This window comes from Eretmochelys imbricata, chromosome 8 (assembly GCF_965152235.1).
Source record: "Eretmochelys imbricata isolate rEreImb1 chromosome 8, rEreImb1.hap1, whole genome shotgun sequence".
NCBI classification, from domain to species: Eukaryota; Metazoa; Chordata; order Testudines; family Cheloniidae; genus Eretmochelys; species Eretmochelys imbricata.
In genome coordinates this window covers 38837348-38850380 of record NC_135579.1, presented here as the reverse complement: position 1 = coordinate 38850380, position 13033 = coordinate 38837348, and the positions used below count along the sequence as shown (strand labels likewise).

The window sequence follows — 13033 nt, the reverse complement described above, 5'->3', positions numbered from 1 at the left end:
AAACAAACAGAAAACCCCCACACTGAATAAGTTGTCCTGTTCATATGTCTCACCCCATGAATGATGGGAAAAAGAAATGGATTTCTAATTTTTGTTCTTCCCATCAATCCCCTCTTTTTTTTTAAAAACTTAGATTTGTTTAGTTTCCAGGGAAGTTAGGTTGGCTGATCTGAGGGAGAAAAAGGGACTCTTGAAGCAGAAGGAGCCAAAGGGTCATTGCATAATGGTAAAGGTGTTACTTGGAGTGGGGGAGACATGTGACTTTGCCCTCATCCCCAAAGTGGAGACTGGGGATACTGTTTGGGGGTGCATAAGGGAGGGGTACAGAGAAACTAGACATTTGCCGTCTTGTGATTGTGGAATGAATGAGCTACCAACAGCTTCCCCTTTTCTACCACCACTCCAATCAGGGACGAGAATGTCACCTAGCAAATACTGGTTGGGCTTTAGAAAGGCTCAGGGAGAAGGAATTAGAGTCCCATTTTTGGCTAGTCTCCTGCAGTGTGTCCTCTTCCCCCTTCTGTATGAGAGGAATATGCATTGATAAAGTTTTGAGGATAGTACTTTGAAGGGCTAATGCCTTCCTCTACAGAGCAAAAGAGTAAGTAGAGCACCTGGATGTCTCCCCAGAGACCCTTCTGTTTCCTTAACCCTTTCTTCACTGATTTCAGTGAAGTCTTCCAGATTCTCCTCAACACAGTAAAGGATTCCAAAGCAGAGTCATTCTTCCTCTCTATCCTGCAGCACCTTCTGCTGATCCGCAATGATTATGAAGCCAGGTAAGGAGGGGAGCTTTGTGCTAGGCCTGCTGGAAGAGATGCTGGCAGTGTGTGGGAGAAACAGGCACTTTATTGGAAAAAATAATCCCAGCTACACATATATAATGATGAGTTCTAAATTAGCTTTCAGAATGGTAGCCGTGTTAGTCTGTATCAGCAAACATAACGAGGAGTCGTTGTGGCACCTTAGAGACTAACACATTTATTTGGGCATAAGCTTTCGTGGGTTAGAACCCACTTCATCAGATGCATGGAGAGAAAATACAAGAGCAGGTATAAATACATGAAAGCATAGGGGTTGCTTTACCAAGTGTGAGGTCAGTCTAATGAGAATAATCAATTAACAACAGGATCACCAATTCAGCAGGAAAAACTCCTCCCTTGGTATCCTGCTGAATTGGTATCCTGTTATTAATTGATTTATCTTGTTAGACTGACCTCACACTTGGTAAAGCAATCCCCATCCTTTCATGTATTTATACCTGCTTCTGTATTTTCACTCCATGCATCTGATGAAGTGGGTTCTAACCCATGAAAGCTTATGCCCAGATAAATTTGTTAGTCTCTAAGGTGCCACAAGGACTCCTAATTTTTTCTAAATTAGCTGTTGCCACTCAAGAAAAAGATCTTGGAATCATCATGGATAGTTCTCTGAAAACTTCAGCTCAATGCACAGCAGAATTCAAAAAGGCTAACAAAGTTAGGGACTGTTAGGAATGGGATAGCAAATAAGACAGAAAATATGATAATGCCACTATATAAATTCACGGTATACCCACACCTTGAATGCTGTGTCTAGTTCTGGTCACTCCATTTCAAAAAAAGAATATAGTGGAACTGGAAAAGGTTCGGAGGAGGGCAACAGGGATGATCAAGGGTATGGAACATTGTCCATATGGAGAAAGACTAAAAAGATTAGAGCTGTTCATCTTAGAATAGAGATGATTAAGGAGGGATATGATAGAAAAAAATCATGAATGGTATAGAAAAAGTGAGTGGAGAAGTGTTATGTACCCTTTCCCACAATGCAAAAACCAGAGGTCACCTGATGAAATTAATAAGCAGCAACTTTAACCCTTAGAGCTAATCTTGTGCCCTGTGACAATTTGATATCAGCTAATGCAGCTTCAAGAACAGCTTGATTTCTTTTTTTTTTTTTTTTTTTTTTTGCTGTTTCGAAAATGCTCTAGGTTGTATTCAGTCTGGTACTTAGAGGTGGGAATGAAAAGATTATGCCATAAAGACGCAAGCATACTCTAAATTAACCTGTCCGAAGGTTCTGATTTGTTGTTAGGAGAAAATGACTGGAGGGTGACAGACAAGTTAAAGTTGACTGTGTTCTATGGCTTTTGGTATCTGTTAGAAAATCCCTTACCAGAAGACTTCTATTCTGGTATAATACCACCAAATACATTTAAATGAGGCCCCAGCAGTGTTGCGCTGTATCTGTGTATATCCTCTACCACTGTGGTTTTCAAACTGCGGGTCGCAATCCAGGTACTGGGTCACAGCAGCTCTGGTCAGGAGCCCTTAAAAGTCCTGTTGGCCATGCTGCCCGGCTAAGGCAGGCTAATTCCTATCTGTTCTGACACTGCGCTGCGCCCTGAAAGTGACCAGCAGCAGGTCCGGCTCCTAGGCAGGGGGGGCCACGGGGCTCCGCGTGCTGCCCCCACCCCAAGCACCAGCTCCGCACTCGCCAGTGGGAGCTGGGGGGGAGCCTGTAGGCGAGAACCGCACGGAGCTGCTTGCACACCTCCACCTAGGAGCCAGACCTGCTGCTGGCCATTTCCGGGGCACAGCGCAGTCCGAGGTGCCAGGACAGGCAGGAAGCCTGCCTTAGGACCCCACTGCACTGCTGATCGGGAGCCACCCGAGGTAAGCCTGTGCCCCAACCCCACGCCTCAATCCCCTGGTCCAGCCCTGAGCCCCCCCAACCCAGAGCCCCCTCTTGCACCCCAAACCCCTCATTCTTGGCCCCACCTGCACCCCCAGCCCAGAGCCCGGACCCCCTCCCACACCTCTGCTCCAGCCCTGAGCCCCCCCAAACCCGCAACCCTCATCCCCACACCCCAACCCTCCACCCTAGCTTTGAGCCCCTCCCACACCCCAAACCCCTCATCCCCAGCTCCGTTGGGTCACAGGCATCAACACTTTTCTTCAACTGGGTCTCCAGAAAAAAAAGTTTGAAAACCACTGCTCTACAACATAGCCTTTGCTATGTGTATTTATACTGAAGGATTTGATATTGAGTAAACTTCTCTAGCTGTAGATATTCATATTTTCCAATAAATGACTCCACCTTCCCAGCCAACAGAACTGTGGAGTCCACCTCCTTAAATAATCTGTTTTCATTAATTATTTTTAACCTTGAGTGTGCCTATGTTTTGGGATATCTATGTAGTGTGTTGCAAGTAAAGAGACATCGGATCCCCTTTCTGAATGTGATGTGATATTAATGCGGCTATCACGCCTAACTTGAAGGTAATTCATTATAGATACACAATTAAAAAAAAAAAGTTTAGGTTGGAAGGAAGTTTGTTAGGAGCAAATCGAAACAACCAAACTAATTGTCTCACTAACCAGCATTGTATACATTAATAATCTGTCTAGAATTTGTTTCCCAAACTCACTGTTGGGGAACAGCTCCTGTTGGTTTGGAATTAAAGTAGTCTGCTGCCAGCAGGTGGTGGTAGCTTGCCATAAGAAGGATGGAGCTCTGATCGAAGAAGATAGGCTCATAATGGAGGGTAGAGAGTAGAAGGACATGAGACTAGTTCACAGAGTTTCTATGGAGTGATGGAGAGGCTAATTGCCAAGGTTTGTGAGAATGACAAGGCAGACAGGAGTAAAGAAATAGACAGTTTGGAGCATAGCCCACAATGTTCTTGGTATATAATGTGATGGTGTGGTGGGTATGTAGCTCTTGATTCTTTTTTGGCAGCAGCTTGTAACAGAGGCCACGTGGCATACCAAGATGTTTTACCTGGAGACATAACTTGCTGAAGAGACCAAGTTTTGATCTTCAGACATTACATTTGTTACAGAGCCTTTGTAAACTTCTCTGTGGGGCCCCTGAGTGCGTGGGACCCATGGTTTTCAGGTGTATGACTTTATAGAGCCATGTTAACACTGTTTCCTTTTCTTCTCTTTCCATAGAGCTCAGTACTATAAGCTAATTGATGAATGCATTTCCCAGATAGTTCTGCATAAGAATGGTGCTGATCCAGACTTCAAATGCAAGCGCCTCAACATTGACATTGAGGGGCTAATAGGTAAGTCCTGAAGCTGTTCATATCACAATCAAAACGAACCCAGTCTGATGTGGTTCCAGAACAACCTCATTATTTAGTCCCTCAACTGCACTTTGAGCTTTTGACCAAGAGAACTTCCTGCCTCTCTGTTTGTTTCTCTGGTTCTTCCTCCTTGAGAATGGGCTCTGCAATCACAACTAATATGCTCAGCTGGAGCCCTTTTTCTGAGGTGCCTTTTCTGTTGCTTTCTGCACTGGGAGTCTGTATGTGGGCCATTCCATACATCTTCATTTGGGGCTTGCCTTTCACCACACACCCCCTGCCCTGTACTGTGCTCGGCTGGGTATCTTGCCATCAGACTAGATTAGAAGACAGATCACTTACAGCTTTCCCCCTAGGCCACCATGAGCACTTCATGCTGTGGCCAGCAGAGGGCATTGTAAGTGGAAGTAGAGCCAATGGTATGTCTCCTGGAAACTAGTACTGAGTCCATAGTGCTGTCACTTGTTGCCTCACTCAGTGAGGGAAGACTGTAAGGGGTACATTATGCTTTCTGTGAGGAAGGAGAACTTCCAGAAAAAACTGTTCTTTGAGTGGTTGCAGACATGTATTCCACTCAGGAGTGGGTGCCCAGTGCATCAAAGCAAGATAACATTGCTTAGCAGTTCACATCAGGGTGGCGCTCGCATCATCTGGCCCCCATAGACTCTCTCATGGATATTTAACTATTGTGCTGCCTTGACCCCACTCAGTTCTTTCTCACTGCCCACGGCTTGAATTGGAGTATTCTGGGTGGTATTTACCTCACTCTTTTGCCACACGAAGGACAGTGTTTGAAACCTCGTGAAGACATTGCACCAGGCAACAACAAACTATTAAAATACCCAACTAAACTAATCTGACACTAAGGTGGTGGTACTACTACTACTATTCAGAGTTTCTGTCTGTTTTTTTTGTATATATGTAGTATGACAGGATCAGGCCAGATGGCTACAGGAGAGTGATTTTTTTTTTTTTTTGAAACAAGTCACTTTATTGGATGTAAGGTGTTACAAACACAAAAAAACAAAGGTGTGATTTTTTTGGTACAGAATGACATTATCTAACAGTAGATACATGCACTGCTGGGCAGAAAGCTAGGAGACCTACTGAAACCCATGGGTGGCCTATGCTGAGGCTTTAGTTCTCACTGTCACTGTCCCCCAGGGTGTGCTTGTAAAAGAGGTACTCTGCCATCCCATATTTGGGTGCTCCCATCTTGCGCAGGTTGGTCATATGCTCACCCAGTTCTTTGATGGACTTCACCTGCTCATCCAGGTAGTGGGTTTCAATGAGAAGACAGATATATTAGCCCCAGGTTAAGTAGGTCCCTTTTCCCTGGATAAGGTAACAGGGGCAGTTCCAGAACAATCAGGAACTTTCTGGAAACAATTAAGGCATACAGGCTGACTAGAACACCTGCAGCCAATCAAGAAGCACTAGAATCAATTAAGACAGGCAGGCTAATCAGGGCAGCTGGGTTTAAAAAGGAGCTCACTTCAGTTTGTGGTGTGCGTTCGAGGAGCTGGGAGCAAGAGGCGCAAGAAGCTGAGAGTGAGAAGGCGTACTGCTGGAAGACGGAGAAGTACAAGCGTTATCAGACATCAGGAGGAAGGTCCTGTGGTGAGAATAAAGAAGGTGTTGGGAAGAGGCCATGGGGAAGTAGCCCAGGGAGTTGTAGCTGTCACACAGCTGTTACAGGAGCCACTGTAGACAGCTGCAATCCACAGGGCCCTGGGCTGGAACCCGGAGTAGAGGGTGGGCCCGGGTTTCCCCCATCCCCCCAACTCCCGACTTGATACCAGAGGAATTGACCTAGACTGTGGGTTCTACCAGAGGGGAAGGTCTCTGGCCTATTTCCCGATCCACTAGGTGGATCAGCAGAGACTGTGGGGATTGTTGTTCTTCCTTTTCCCCATGCTGGCCAGTGATGAGGCTAACTGAGTGAACGGCAGATTTGAGCCACGAAAGTGGCCAAACTGAGGGCTGCCTTGAACCTCTGAGGTGAGCAAATCTGCCAATAAGCGCAGGACCCACTAAGGCAGAGGAGGAACTTTGTCACAGTAGTTAGTTTATAGTTAGCAGTACTAACTATATACAAAAAAGCCAAGAGAAACTCTGAGGAGTAGTAGTAGTACCACCTTAGTGTTAGATTAGTTAATTGAGTATTTTAGTAGTTTGTTGTTGCCTGGTGCAATGCCTTCACCAGGTTTCAAATACTGTCCCTCATGTGGGATAGCTATCCTCAGTAGTGATTCCAATACTCAGTTCTTGTTGTGCCTGGGAGGATCTGATCGTCTGGCCCCTCAGAGGCCTTCGGTGCCACCATGAGGCTTTAACTTTTCTCCAAGGAGAAGAACAGACTGTTGTTCTTCCTCTCCTCTCCCAAGAGAGAAGTCTCATAAAACTGACTGTAGTCACTCTAAGATTCAGGGAGATTCTTCATCCTCTTAGAAGCTTAGGGCTTCATCCAGCCCCAAAACTGCTGGAGCCCTGCGGGCCACATTGGGGAGGTTCATGTGCCGCGAGTTTGAGAACCCTGGTCTAGATTGACTTAGACTTTGGAAGGGCTGTTCTGCAGTTGTTATTTAAGTGACACTGAGCCCCATCTCCATTGTTTACTGCTTAAGAATCACCTGAATGGAATACATGTCTGCAACCACTCGAAGAGGGGGAAAAAATAGTTACTGCCTGAACTGTAACTGTTGTTTGAGGTATCGGTACAGACATGTATTCCCACCCTCCGACCCTTCTGTGTCAGTCTCTCCATCTGAGAGTCTGGTGCAAAGGAATTGAGGGAGGTCATGCTGGGACCACCTTTAAATAGCCATGGGAGAGGCTCCGAGGGCCAGAGGATGCAAGTGCCACCCTGTTAGGTACTGTTAAAGAAAACTATTTGGGTGCACACACACTTGAGTGGAATACATGTCTGCACCCATATCTTGAAGAACAACAGTTACAGGACAGGTAAATAACTGGTTTTTGTTTTATGTGCCTGACTGAGTAAAAAGAAAGGTCTGTTTTCAGCAAAGGGTACTGTACAGATCGTGTTGCAAGGGTGTGAGTGGTAAGCTCCATCCAGGACTAAGTATTGCACTGGGGAAAGTGGTATTGGGGGTTGGAGGACTGTCTCTAGCAGGGCATGTAAGGGTTATGTGCCTTGTGGGGGAAGGGGAGAAGGAATAATTTTGGACACTATTGTGTGCCTAATTTTGTTTTCCCTTTCCCCCTTTTTTAGATAACTTGATTGATCAAACGAAGGTGGAGAAAAGTGAGGCCAAAGCAGTGGAGCTGGAGAAAAAGGTGTTTGGCTGGGGATGGGAGGTGAATGGTGTGTGGTATAGGCCTCTGAGCACTGTGATTAGAGACTGGGCTGCAGGTGCCATCAGATAGTGCCTTCCATTAGTTCATGCAGCAGAACTGTGGTTAATAGCCACTCAGCTCTGCATTTGACCTTTATCTCTGGGGAAGAGCCACATGTTTACTTCTTAATTTTAAAAAAGGATGTAGTTTTCACATTGAGGGGAGACAGTGTTCAGGGCTGTGCTGCTGGGTGTGTGCGCCCACACACTTCTCACTCTCAATCAGGACCTGCAGATGACTGTCAACTGAAGCTGTGACTGGATGTAATTAAAAGGTTCACCTCTTGTCACGGCCATGAAAACAGCTGCCTTCAGACAGTGCCAAGAATTTGTAATGCATTTTCTCTATGTGAAGAGTTATTTGTGTGCATTTCAGTGTAAATATGGACTCCTTCACTTGGAGACTCAGGGCCAGTGACTTCTTCCCTGTTCTCCTTGGCCTTTTGGATTGTGCAATAGAATAAATCCTATCCTCTTGTAATGTGAGGAATGTCTGTGTGTTGGGGGTGGTTCTGGACTTTGAGAAGACTGAAGGGAAAGCAAGGGGAAGTAATTGTCTTATGCACATCATCTCCTAACCCATAATGCACGTTGTCCCTCAGCTGGACTCAGAACTCACTGCACGGCATGAGCTTCAGGTTGAAATGAAGAAGATGGAAAGTGACTTTGAACAGAAACTCCTGGATTTAGATGCAGAGAAGCAGTTCCTGGACAAGGAGAAACAACAAATTACCCTAGAAAATCAGAGTCTGGAAAGCGAAGTCTCCAAGAAGAACAATGAGGTAATGGTCAAGCTGGGATCTGGACTGGGGGTATGGACTATAGTACCTTGGAGAGCATTGCCATCTCGCTAAACAGCCTACAGCACTCTGGAGATTTCTGTCTTTCAACTGGGCAGAGGAAACATTCAGGCTGTCATGTGCGGGGCGGGAAAGTGGGGAATTATCATGGATCCACAGGATGTGAGCTTCTTCCCAGCTTTTGAACAGTCCCTAGGACAAATCTCTTCTGTGTAGCATACCCCCAAGGGGTTTCATTCTTCCTTCAGAGTAGGCCACATGGCCCTAACATCCCCAAGATTCAACCTCTGGGCTCTAGCACTCCTGCTTTACATAGTGAGCTCTGCTCAGCGAGTCCAGCTGAGAGAGTCTCCTAGTCAGAGACTTGTACACTTTTCAGGGACCAATTCACCTCAGCAAGTATTTGCAGGGACACTTGGCAGCCTTTTCAAAACAGAATAGGTTTTATTAGTCAACTGGGACACAGCACTGGAAGTTCTTAGGTTAGCATAGAGAAATAAATGTTAAGACGTAGTCCATCGGGCCAACCCAGAGCAATCAGCTAGCCAAGCTGCTATGGACTCCATTCCAGTCAATCTCTTTTTTTCTGTCCATCCCAGGTGAGAGCAGCTGAGCTGCTCCAAAAAGCCGACTCTTCTCCCCTTCCTGTCAGCTCTCAGTCCTTTGTTCAGGCAGAGCCAAGCTGTGTTCATATTCCCCTCCTGACAAAGCTTGTATCTGTTAAGTGTTCAGATTTGGCACTTCCATTCTTCCATTGTCTCTCTGATTTGGTTTGGTTTTAACTCGTTCTTTAATGACCCATTCATTCCACCCAGACAGCTAGGTGGCATACACACCTCATGTGTCTTGCACTGCTCCAAGAGCAAACTTAATTTACCCTTTTGCCCCACAGCATAACAATGCAAAGTACAGAGGGAAAGTGAGGCACATATAGTCTTCCTAAAATATTACAGAAAATTCCACTCCTTGTTAAAAAAAAAAAAAAAAAAAAAGAAGCGGCAGGAGTAAAAATAATGCAGCAGAAGTTTAGCAGCAGGGTGGGGCTATCCAGCTTATTGCACCGAATGCAGGATGTATGATTACCTGCCTTCTGGGCAGGTGGCATATGTGTGCACTTGATGCAAGCAGCCCATCGTCCTCAGAGACCAAGTACCAGCTCTTGAGACCAGAGTGTGTGAACTGAAGGAGCTAAGGGAGACAGAGGTGTACGCAGATGAGACTTTCCAGGACACAGTAGAGTGGTTGCACCCCCAGTCTGACAACCTCTGCGCTGTTGAGGATGATGGGGAAGGAGAACAGCAAACTGGAGCAGAGGGAAACAATCCCATAGTTGGGACCCTCCTTTCAGATGATGATGTGGTAGCCTCTCGCATTGAGGATACCCCTCTGGGAGAGGGAACCCCAACTATTAGGAAGAGACAGCTCATAGCAATGGGTGATTCAATCATTACAAATATAGATAGTTGGGTTTGTAATGACTGGGAGAACCACATGGTGAATTGCCTGCCTGGTGCGAAGGTTGCGGATTTCTTGAGACATCTAGACAGTTTATATGCCAGTGCTGGGGAGGAGCTGGTGGTCAGGTGACAGTGACATAGGGAAAAGTAGGAGAGAGGTCCTGGTGACCCAATTTAGGCTGCTAAGTAAGAGATTAAAGTCCAGGACCTCCATGGTTGCATTCTCTGCCCTTGATGCCAAGAAGTCTAATGGCATTTTGGGCTGTATAAGTAGGGGCATTGCCAGCAGATCGAGGGATGTGATCGTTCCCCTCTATTCGACATTGGTGAGGCCTCATCTGGAGTACTGTGTCCAGTTTTGGGCCCCACACTACAAGAAGGATGTGGAAAAACTGGAAAGCCTCCAGCGGAGGGCATCAAAAATAATTAGGGGACTGGAACACGTGACTTATGAGGAGAGGCTGAGGGCACTGGGATTGTTTAGTCCGCAGAAGAGAAGCATGAGGGGGGATTTGAAGCTGCTTTCAGCTATCTGAAAGGGGGTTCCAAAGAGGATGAATCTGGACTGTTCGCAGTGGTGGTAGATGACAGAACAAGGAGTAATGGTCTCAAGTTGCAGTGGGGGAGGTTTAGGTTGGATATTAGGAAAAACTTTGTCATGAAGAGGGTGGTGAAGCACTGGAATGTGTTACCTAGGGAGGTGGTGGAATCTCCTTCCTTAGAGGTTTTTAAGGTCAGGCTTGACAAAGCCCTGGTTGGGATGATTTAGTTGGGGATTGGTCCTGCTTTGAGCAGGGGATTGGACTAGATGACTTCCTGAGGTCCCTTCCAACCCTGATATTCTATGATTCTAAGGCAGACAACTAAATAGTAACAAATTTTGTAAGTGCTTGTGTACAAAGGCTAAAGTTTAAATACTAAGATGGGTGAATTGCTATTAAATGAGGATATTGGTATAATAGGCATTACAGAAACTTGGTGGAATGATGATAATCAATGGGACACAGTAATACCAGGGTACAAAATAGAGGAATGACAGAGCAGGTCACGCTTGAGGGGAGTAACACTATAAGTGGGGAAAAAAAGCTAAATCAAATATAGTAAAAATTTAAATGAAACAAATGGTACTATAGAATCTCTATGGACAGAAATGCCATGCTTGAATAATAAGAGTATAGCAGTAGGAATATACTACCAGCCACCTGTCCCTGATGGTGATTGTGGAATACTCTGGGAGATTAGAGAGGCTCCAAAAATAGAAAACTCAGTAATAATGGGAGATTTCTGCTATCCCCATATTAACTGTGTATGTGTCACCTCAGGATGGGATACAGAGATAAAATTTCTAGACACACTTAGTGACTGCTTTTTGGAATAGTCCTGGAACCCAAAAAGGGAGAGGCAATTCTTGATTTAGTCCTAAGTGGAGCACAGGATCTGGTCCAAGAGATGAATGTAGCTGAACCACTTGGCAATAACAACCATAATGTAATTAAATATAACATCCTTTGGGTGGGATACCAAAGAAGCCCATTGCACTAGCATTTAACGTCAAAAAGGGGGGAACTACACAAAAACGAGGAAGCTAGCTAAACAGAAATTAAAATGAACAGTCACGAGTGAAATGCCTGCAAGCTGCATGGAAACTTTCTAAAAACAGTGTGATAGAAGCTCAAATTAAATGTATACCCCAAATTAAAAAACATAGAGAACAAAAAAAAAAAAAAAGCCACTATGGCTAAATGACAGAGCAAAAGAGGCTATTAGAGGCAAAAAGGCATCCTTGAAAAACTGGAAGTCAAATCCTACTGAGGAAAATAGAAAGGACTATAAACTCTGGCAAGTCAAGTGTAAAAGTATAATTAGGCAGGCCAAAAAAGAATTTGAAGAGTAATTAGCAAGACTCAAAAAGTTACAGCAAAAAAACGTTTTAAGTACATCAGAAGCAGGAAGCCTGCCAAACCATCATTTGGACCCCTGGATGATCAAGATGCAAAAAGAACACTTAAGGAATATAAGGCCATTGTGGAGAAGCTAAACTAATTCTTTGCATCATTCTTCACTGCAGAGGATGTGAGGGTATTCCCATACATGAGGATTCTTTTTAGGTGACAAATCTGGGGAACTGTCCCAGGTGGTGGTGTCAATAAAAGAGGTTTTGAAATGCATTGATAAATTAAACCGTAATAAGTCACCAGGACTAGATGGTATTCATGGAGCAGGTCCTCAAAGAATCAATCCTGAAGCACTTACATGAGAGGAAAGTGATCAGGAACAGTCAGCATGGTTTCACCAAGGGAAGGTCATGCCTGACTAATCTAATCGCCTTCTATGATGAGATTACTGGTTCTGTGGATGAAGGGAAAGCAGTGGATGTATTGTTTCTTGACTTTAGCAAAGCTTTTGACACGGTCTCCCACAATATTCTTGTCAGCAAGTTAAAGAAGTATGGGCTGGATGAATGCACTATAAGGTGGGTAGAAAGTTGGCTAGATTGTCGAGCTCAACGGGTAGTGATCAATGGCTCCATGTCTAGTTGGCAACCGGTGTCAAGTGGAGTGCCCCAGGGGTCGGTCCTGAGGCCGGTTTTGTTCAATATCTTCATAAATGATCTGGAGGATGGTGTGGATTGCACTCTCAGCAAATTTGCGGATGATACTAAACTGGGAGGAGTGGTAGATACGCTGGAGGGCAGGGATAGGATACAGAGGGACCTAGACAAATTGGAGGATTGGGCCAAAAGAAATCTGATGAGGTTCAATAAGGATAAGTGCAGGGTCCTGCAGTTAGGATGGAAGAACCCAATACACAGCTACAGACTAGGGACCGATTGGCTAGGCAGCAGTTCCGCGGAAATGGACCTAGGGGTGACAGTGGACGAGAAGCTGGATATGAGTCAGCAGTGTGCCCTTGTTGCCAAGAAGGCCAATGGCATTTTGGGATGTATAAGTAGGGGCATAGCGAGCAGATCGAGGGACGTGATCGTCCCCCTCTATTCGACATTGGTGAGGCCTCATCTGGAGTACTGTGTCCAGTTTTGGGCCCCACACTACAAGAAGGATGTGGATAAATTGGAAAGAGTCCAGCGAAGGGCAACAAAAATGATTAGGGGTCTGGAACACATGAGTTATGAGGAGAGGCTGAGGGAACTGGGATTGTTTAGTGTGCAGAAGAGAAGAATGAGGGGGGATTTGATAGCTGCTTTCAACTACCTGAGAGGTGGTTCCAGAGAGGATGGTTCTAGACTATTCAGTGGTAGATGAGGACAGGACAAGGAGTAATGGTCTCAAGTTGCAGTGGGGGAGGTTTAGGTTGGATATTAGGAAAAACTTTTCCACTAGGAGG

At 45.3% G+C, this 13033-nt stretch overlaps 1 protein-coding gene across 2 annotated transcripts in view; it reads left to right on the top strand.

Moving 5' to 3' along the window:
* DIAPH1 (diaphanous related formin 1) overlaps positions 1-13033 on the top strand; it is a 170830-nt gene that overhangs the window by 67430 nt on the left and 90367 nt on the right. For both annotated transcript variants that reach the window (XM_077825215.1, XM_077825214.1), the window contains 4 exons: positions 663-779; positions 3936-4051; positions 7308-7372; positions 8034-8213. In XM_077825215.1, the coding sequence (XP_077681341.1) occupies positions 663-779; positions 3936-4051; positions 7308-7372; positions 8034-8213 (478 nt within the window). The remainder of the gene's footprint in view (positions 1-662; positions 780-3935; positions 4052-7307; positions 7373-8033; positions 8214-13033) is intronic.